Below are 8,123 nucleotides of genomic sequence, written 5' to 3'. Positions count from 1 at the left end.
CATGTCCACTGGTACCCATTCCGAGCATGACCGTTTCACAGAACCTACGCAGGCAGTAGAAAACTAACATGGGGTCCTGGAGTGAACATGTCGTAGCAATACTATCACTGAATATCTCGTATCAAGTTTTAAAAAGAAACGAGGGAGACCGGGTGGCGTGGGCTGTCGGGGGCACCGGAATACTGGCACAGAAGATATTGTGTATTCCAAAACTTCGGACAGACGTTTTCCTCTTTGCATCTGTCCTGTGTCAAGATATTGCCTACATCATACATGAAAAAGGAATCTCTGAATAAAGAAAAACCCTGCAATGTAGTTTTAAATATATATATTTATATTTATTTATATATATATATAATATATTTATATATATATATATATATATATATATAGCTGTTACAATTTAAATAAACGTTACGTTCTCGTTCCTACAACTGAAGAATGAATTTTAAATAAGAGGAAGCTAATTTTTAAGAGGTGGAATCGTCCATTCACCCAACACATCAAGTGCACGACGCCATGTTTGGAGGTTTACCAAGACAAATCGGTTTAAGATTGAGGTTTAGGGAGTGATATTAAAGCAGCAGTAACAACAGAGTGGAATAGCTTAAACACAAATAATGACTGAAAAGTAATGAAAGATAAAAGTGTGGTGGTGAATGAAGTGGACAGAAACATACAAATGACTAAAAACAAGGCCGTCGAGGAGTTTAGTGACGATGTCAGAACTATCAATGATGGTCAAACTGAGACAAATGAGATGACAAAACAAAACTTAACCATGAAAAAAAAGACGACGTCAACCATGTTTGATGATGAGAAAAAGCCTAAGCTGCTCCATTTATTAACCAATGGATCCCAGGTCAGGGGTAATCTGTGATCCCTGACTCTGGGTCTGTGGTTTTAAATTGGTACCACCTAAAGCTATGACAAGAGAAACAAAATCTGTAAGAAAAGGTGTGGTGTTGCACGTTGTCAGTTCATTTTGAATTGTTCTCCTTGGTTTCTGATGTCCCTTCATGCTTTCCATAGTGTCAAAAAATGGTGAATGTGTCTACTTTTATGAGCACCACATTAAACCAAACAGATCCAAAAAGAACATTTTGCTACATTGTTTGCAACTTGCATGTCTGGCGGCAGCGTCCCCGAGCGGGAGGACGTGCGGCACCAGGTGATGTATAGATGCCATTTGTCATGCCAGGCTCAAGGTTTTCCATGAAATGGTGGAAAAGGAAACAAGATGGAAACACCTTTATTATGAGTGACAAATGTTCACCTATTAATCTCTAAACTACTGTTTTTGGCTCTGCTGTGAGCGTGGCGAGCCAACCGTGGCGGAGTCGTCCATTTTGTGCTTGGTGTTTTTGCTCAGCTGAAGAACTGCTCCAGCTCCTCTTCCATGTTCACCTCAGGCACCATCTGCTCCTGCTCTCTTTCCCCTCTGCCGTGCACCGCGGCGCCCCCTAGTGCTCCGGAGGACGCAAACCAGGGGTGCTCGAGGATCTCCCGAGAGGTGAGGCGCTCGGCGGGTTCCCGGCGGAGGATGGAGCGGATCAGGCACTTGGCCTTGGGTGTGAGCGTCTCGGGGATGTTGAAGTGGCCCCTGCGGATTTTGCTGAACAGAGAGCCGGGCTCGACGTCGTGGAAAGGGTAGCGCCCCACGAGGATGGTGTACAGCATGACGCCCAGACTCCAGACGTCTGCTGCCTTCCCCGAATAGCTGCCATTGGCGTTGAGGATCTCAGGACTGACATAAGCTGGGCAGCCATGTTTGTCTGACAGGGAGTCGTCATGACCGTCCAGGATATAAGTGTCCTCAAGGCTCTCCAGCTTCACGAGGCTTCTGAGGACACACAAGGACACGAAACAACATGATGATACCACTTTACAAAAGCAATGGACACACAGAATAATCTGTTATTGAGAGATAATCACTATCATAGCTCCAATCTTTGGATGCCAACTAACAAAAAGTGAAACACAAAAGACATTCAAGTGGGGTAATTTGCTCTGATGGGCATCTTAAGTGTTTTAGATCCATCGCTTTTGGATATCAGAGGAAGTAGAGCACATAATGCTCAAGGCTTAAGTTTGACATTTCCTTTCACTTAGATAAAAGCCCAGCCAAAAAGCACTGACGTACAAATAGGCTTTCCAGAAGACCTCCACGATTCAAAAGAAACACAATTACGGGTGACTGATCGTCTTAAGTTGCACGCATTGAACTGTTTGGCTCGGAGAATCGAGGTCCCGACAACGTGGATTTTTTTTTCTCCTGATCTTCCCCCTCAAAATAGCATCTATTTGCACTCGTCTCTAAACCCCACAATAGCAGCTATGATGCCCTTGAGTGCTGATAATAATGGCTGCCTGTTCAGGAGCATTGTCGCCAAAGAATCCTGAGAGGCTCGGGCAAGGAAATTTTCCACGTGCACGGTAAGAGACACTTGTGGGGCCCTAGAAATGCTGCCATCTGCGTGTGAGGTCCACGAGACAAAGGGCCAGGGTGTGTGATAGCATCTACTGGAAGCAACTGGGAAAGAGGAATCCAAGAAGCGCCGGCTTACTCAAGAATGTATTTTATGCCATCTGTGACACGTGCACACACTTTCACATCAGCCCACTCACTTGTTCATTGTCAGCAATAGTAATTTGCTTCCATTAATACGCCGTTTTCACATTTCCAAATCAGGAAAATTCTTTTGTTTCCCTGAGCCAAACACCCATTGTTCCTCTGCGAGATAAAGAGCCATGTGCTTTTTTAAATACAGCATATTACTGCCTGGATAACAGCTCATTTGGAGGACATGCGCAAACCTGCCATTACAGTTAAGAGGGCTTATAAATACAAAAAAAGACTTAGCCTATTTTTTAACAGTAGCCCATTGTCTTTATTTAAGCTACATTGGATCCTAAAATGTCTCATGAGCTTGGAGTACGAGGAGCACATCAACAGGGCCTGTTTAAGTAGCTGTGTTGGATTCCACTGCTCTTTAAACAGGCTGCTGTTTGGTCAAAGGCTAACAGCCGTATGACAAATTCAGGTCAGGGAAGCTAGTGCATGCTGAGGAAGCCTGCTCAGGTATCACTCTATGTCTGGTCTTGTTCCTTTTCGCTCTCTGTGCGCTCACTGCAGCCTTTTGTCACACACTTGAGTTCAAGCCAGAGCAGATCCCTGTGTCTCAAAAACACAGTCGACTTAGCCAGGAGGACTGAAAAGGTGTAAGAGGATTCTTGACAGGCTATATAGTAAATGTGACCCAATACCGCCCTGAGCTATCACTCTTAAAATTCAACATCAATCATTTAATGGGGGGAGGGGGCATTGGGCGTTCAAGCTCAGGAGCAGTCTGGTGTGACAGTCAAGGTCACTGGACCCGTACTGAATATGTGAGGCGGCTCAACTTCCCTTTTCCACAGTTAGTGCCAAGCAATGACGTCACACTTTCAGATAGAGGGCAATGAGGTGCAGCCTGTGCTTCTGTCATGGGTGATCAGAGCTGGCTGTAGAGAAGTTTATCCAAGACACTTTAGCACAAGCACTGACACATAAAAAGTGCGACACATTTAAAGTCTGAGCTAAAAGCTGCTTAAATTAAAAAATATATATGTCTTCATTAATAAAAAAAAGGCACTCTCAGGTTGCTGTGGCAACAGATGCCTGGATTTCATGCATGTAGTTTCCACATGCTGCCACCAGGGGTCAGCAGATTTGTATCATGCAAGTGTGATTCCACAGATTTCTCCTGCTGATCACTACAGAAGTGCAGCAGTGGCAAAAGCTCGCCTTAATTGATCATCCGTCATCCAAAAGCTAGCCCTGCTAACATCTCTGCCCCCACCGGAAGAGCTGCACTGCAACGACTGTGTGAATCCATACACCGCCTATACTGTACATGTGAGTCATATCCACTACTAAACTGACAAAAATAGCCTGGAGCGACACAAAGGGCTTATGTTTCCTGTACTCTGCATAACATCTGGGAGAGGCATGCCAGTCTTGTATCGTCTCAGTTTACACTATCCTCTGTGTAAGCTGAGACAGAGCACAGATAACACTGACACGGTTACATTTCGCAGTTACACCACACACAACGTGTTCGGATGAAGCAAAGTGCAAAGCAGACTGTTTGTTTCTGCAGAACTCACCTGTCTTCATTCTTGAAGACAAACTTCCTCAGTTTGAGGTCACGGAGGACCAGTCCGTTGTCGTGGCAATGTGCCACAGCCGAGGCTATCTGATAGAAGAGTCTGGCAGCCTCGTCCTCCCGCAACTTCTTGCAGGTGCGGACAAAAGAGTGCATGTCGCCATAGCTCCTCTCAAAGAACACGTAGGCTCGAGTCTCCCCGAGCAAGATCTCCAGGATTTGGTTAATGTGCTGGTGCTGGCCCAGGGCGAAGTAGGCCGCCAGTGACTCCTGGTATCGGCCAATGTCAAAAACCTGCAATCATAAGATGGGAAAAGATTTATATTTACAGCGACATTTAAGCAAAGTAGATTTTTTTTTTTAAATCTAGGTTGAGTTATGAGCGCGACTGTCTCATTAGGTGGCTGTTTTTGTGTGCTGATGTTTGTGTCAAATTTCCCACGGTGGCGACAAACACTTTAATCCAACTGACAGAGCTGCAAAACGTCCTTTAATTAAGCAAAATGTGAGCAGTTTGCCACATTCCTGAGACACCAAACTTGTGTTTACTCCTTTGGCAGAGGGAGTATGTACACACGGTGAAAGGCATCATGTTAGTGAATGGCGCTGTGCTGCAGCCAGGGGGTTGCAGTGTCTCTTTTGTTTCCATAGTAACCCCCCATTGACTTTCAGCACAACCAGTTCAGGTGAGAGGGCTCATCTGCTCGCAGTCAATACAAAAATACACCCCACAGCTCCTCAAGATCTTAAGTTGCGACGGAAGCTTCCAGCTTGGAGGGAGTGATCAATGGTAGGAGTGGGGGATTGATCGGTGCTGTATTGAAACCGGCACAAAGCAGGAGAGGGTCAAAAGGCAGTTAGCTCACAGGCTGTGCCAAAGGCCATTAATTTGTTATTGCCATCATGACGAAACATTATCTGGAGTCAAAAGGTACGGGTTATTGGATATGTCATGCCTTATGAGGCCAACGGTGCATGTAACTATCGTCTCATTTTATCAAGCCACTTAAGCCTCCTTAAGCTGGACTGAACCTTGGGGACACTGCCCCTATAATCAGTAATATACCAAAGTCAATATGGGCTATAAACATGTGGAGGAAAGGCCTCAACCTTACGGGAAAGGTGACGGGGAAGGTGAAGGTGGTTTCTTATGATTAAAGGGGTCAAAGCTGGAGCCAATGTCACAGCAGCTGGCTCCACTTGTAAAGTTCCCGAACCCCTGTGTGCTTCTCTCTCGGTGCAACTGTCCCCACAAGATTGCAACCCCATTAATATCTGTGCAAGAAGAGCACGCTCATGCACCGAACATAAAACCAAAGGGTGAAATAATACGATTATAGCACTGCACTATGAAAGGGAGAAGCAGTGGGTAAGCGAGAATAGCACGGAGAGAGGAGTGTGTGCGTGGTTACTCACTCCTTTGTCAACGTTACATCATGCAATCCAAACCACGCAGCTCGCCCCATTCACTTTTTCCATTAGGCTGCTGTGCCAGCTCTATATTTACAATGCAAGCAATTATTGAAAAGTTCAGGGGTGTGGATTTACTGCAATAACCAGACTATAGACTCCATCTATATGTATGTATCTGTGCAGTATGAGCATTGCATTTGGAGCAATATGCATTGGAATAAAACCTTAATTATTCATGTGATGGCTGCAAAGGTGACACACTTTTAGTCCTGAAAATGCAATGTTGATGTGTGTCCACATTGCAACCCCCTGATTGGAGTAAATCCAGAAACTCCCCGGGGTGCATGAAGGTAGGATAGGTCTACAGCAGTGCCTACTAACCTTACATACGAGCTCTTCCCCGCTGTGCAGGTGGGCGGCTCTGAAAACGTGGTCTCCCTCCAGTGGCTCCAACAAAAGGTAGTCCCCGATGCGGGAGATACAGTGCGAGGAGTCCGGGGTCTCCGGCGGGCTGGGGGACCCGAGGTTGGGACTGAAGCTCTGGTGCGACTCTGTAGTCCTTAAGCAAGACAATTCTTCGAAGTCGTGCGATTTGTGCCGCGATCTCCCATAACGTGAAATGTTAATTGGATTTGACCTCTGTATGTTCATGAGGAATAAGTGCGATAACTCCACAAAACCGAGGGGGGGGGGGAGAAAGCTTCCTCCTCCTTGTCGTCCTCCTCCTCCTCGATCAGGGCACCACTTTGTTGTAAATGTGCAAAATCACGACCTGTAATGAATCTTGAGTAAAGTAGAAAATAAAGCAGATTCAGCTGCACCTTGCTGCAGGAGGATGTGGCTGAATATCAACAGGCAAAGCAAAGGTAAAGCAAAAAGGGGGTCTGGTGTCTCTGCAGAGTTCAACTGTTCATTTGCCCTCCTTTGTTTTCCATTCAGGAGATAAGGCCGGGCTGAAATGACAGAATTACTCCCCCTAACTGAGTGGGAACCCTTTGTACAGACCTGCTGCAATTGCATTCACGTTAGCAAGCGCGAGCAGGCACGACGTAACAAAGGCTACCAAAAGTCAAGCTTTGACAATGAATGAAAGAGTGCTAAGTTTTGCTAGCTTATCTTTGCCGGTTAAATGTTATGGCACGTTTCATAAAACGGAAACAACACAATTGCAGGCACAGAGAGAGAGAAAATACTCAAGCAAAAATATCTATAAAGCAAGTTTCGCGAGCTAAATATAGCTGCTGAATTTAGCCGAAAATCTGACAGACGAATGGTGGCTAGCAGGTGCAGAGCTAACTAGTTAGCTTCCTTGGCTAACTAGTACCAGGTCAGTGCACGGCCTTGTTCCCCAGGATCATATCCATGCACGGCGATTGTCATCTACCACAGAAGGAGAAAACCCCATCCGGAAAAAACTGCTGTAGCTCTTTGTGTGCGGGAGTCGACGTCCTCTCTGTTTCTCTTGCTCTCTAGTCCAGTGGAAGCAAAGTGTCGTCTGTGTTTGTGTGTCTGCTGCTGTAAGCTGCTGCTGGAAGGAAGGAAGGGACGGCCGGCCGACTTTCCCAGGCCTATCCCTCGGTTCAGCAGGACATCCTCTCTCCCGTGGTGCCGCTGTGCTTCTTACGTGGCTGGGAATCTAGTCCATTCAGTGCGGAGGGAGGCCAGCCGAGCTGCACACACTTCACACACTGCGCCTGTACAGAGCGAGAGCGCTGCCTGGCTGCCTGACGGAGGGGGCTTCTGCACACGCACGCGCACATTCACACACACACACACACACACACATTCACACACACACACACACACACACACACACACACACACACACACACACACACACGAGCATACCGACCCGCCCCCTGACGTCACTCCTACATCGAAACCCCATTGGCTTCCAAGCTGACTTCTAATATGCAGCGCAGTCATGTGAGAAGCATGTAGTGTGGCTACACCCCCAGAAATCTAAATGCATCGCACGCTGGTGAATTGGATGGAGGAGGGAGGAGAGGCAGGGGGGAGGTGGAGGCAGTGAGAGTATAGCTACTGTACGTGCTGTGTTACAAATGTGTTTCCTCCTGAAATGTCATTCAAGGGAAAGCAAGGGGGGATCCCTCTCTCGCAGAAGCACACACACAGATAGACACCATCCTGCACGGTTATACATGTGCATCTGCATCAACACCATCCTGGAGTCATCTGCAGAGAAACACTGAGTCTGTTGTGGTAGATTATATTTACTCAAACATGAAAACGCAGCAAATAATGTTATAAAACATGGATGCAAGTAAGGGACTGTTCTTAATTATCAGAGGAGGAGGGTGGGTGAGGTGTGACTTCGTATTTATAACTCCGTGCCTGCGATAGCTGCGGCTGGAGACATTATGTTTTCATGTTGTCAGTCTCATTCTCGTGAATGCAATATCTCTATAAGGACTTCAGGGAAATTTTCAAACTTGGCACAAACCTCCACTTAGACTTTATGAGAAACTGATGAGATTTCTGTGGACATGCGTCAAAGGTCAAGGTCACTGTGTCCTTGCCAATCTCATTTGCGTAAACATG

The 8,123-nt window shown here is 46.4% G+C and overlaps 1 protein-coding gene across 1 annotated transcript; it reads right to left on the bottom strand.

Annotated features, from left to right (window-relative positions):
- Positions 1-808: 808 nt before the first annotated feature.
- On the bottom strand, positions 809-7,259 carry trib2 (tribbles pseudokinase 2). The gene is made up of 3 exons (XM_033649141.2): positions 5,943-7,259; positions 4,150-4,442; positions 809-1,843 (listed from the first exon to the last, which is right to left on the bottom strand). The coding sequence occupies exons 1-3, from the start codon at positions 6,210-6,212 to the stop codon at positions 1,369-1,371; spliced, it is 1,038 nt and encodes a 345-aa protein (XP_033505032.1). The 5' UTR covers positions 6,213-7,259; the 3' UTR covers positions 809-1,368.
- Positions 7,260-8,123: the final 864 nt, after the last annotated feature.

This window comes from Epinephelus lanceolatus, chromosome 13 (assembly GCF_041903045.1).
Source record: "Epinephelus lanceolatus isolate andai-2023 chromosome 13, ASM4190304v1, whole genome shotgun sequence".
Classification (NCBI taxonomy): Eukaryota; Metazoa; Chordata; class Actinopteri; order Perciformes; family Serranidae; genus Epinephelus; species Epinephelus lanceolatus.
Note: the sequence above shows the minus strand (reverse complement) of the source record. Positions and strands in the feature narration are given on the sequence as shown.

Bases quoted from the DNA above. Each gene is read 5' to 3' on its own strand.
- trib2 (XM_033649141.2), bottom strand. From the start codon at position 6,212: ATGAACATACAGAGGTCAAATCCAATTAACATTTCACGTTATGGGAGA. The intron at 4,443-5,942 runs GTTAGTAGGCAC...TTATGATTGCAG, and splicing joins GGGAAGAGCTCGTATGTAAG to GTTTTTGACATTGGCCGATA. The intron at 1,844-4,149 runs GTGAGTTCTGCA...GTGTGTCCTCAG, and splicing joins GTCTTCAAGAATGAAGACAG to AAGCCTCGTGAAGCTGGAGA.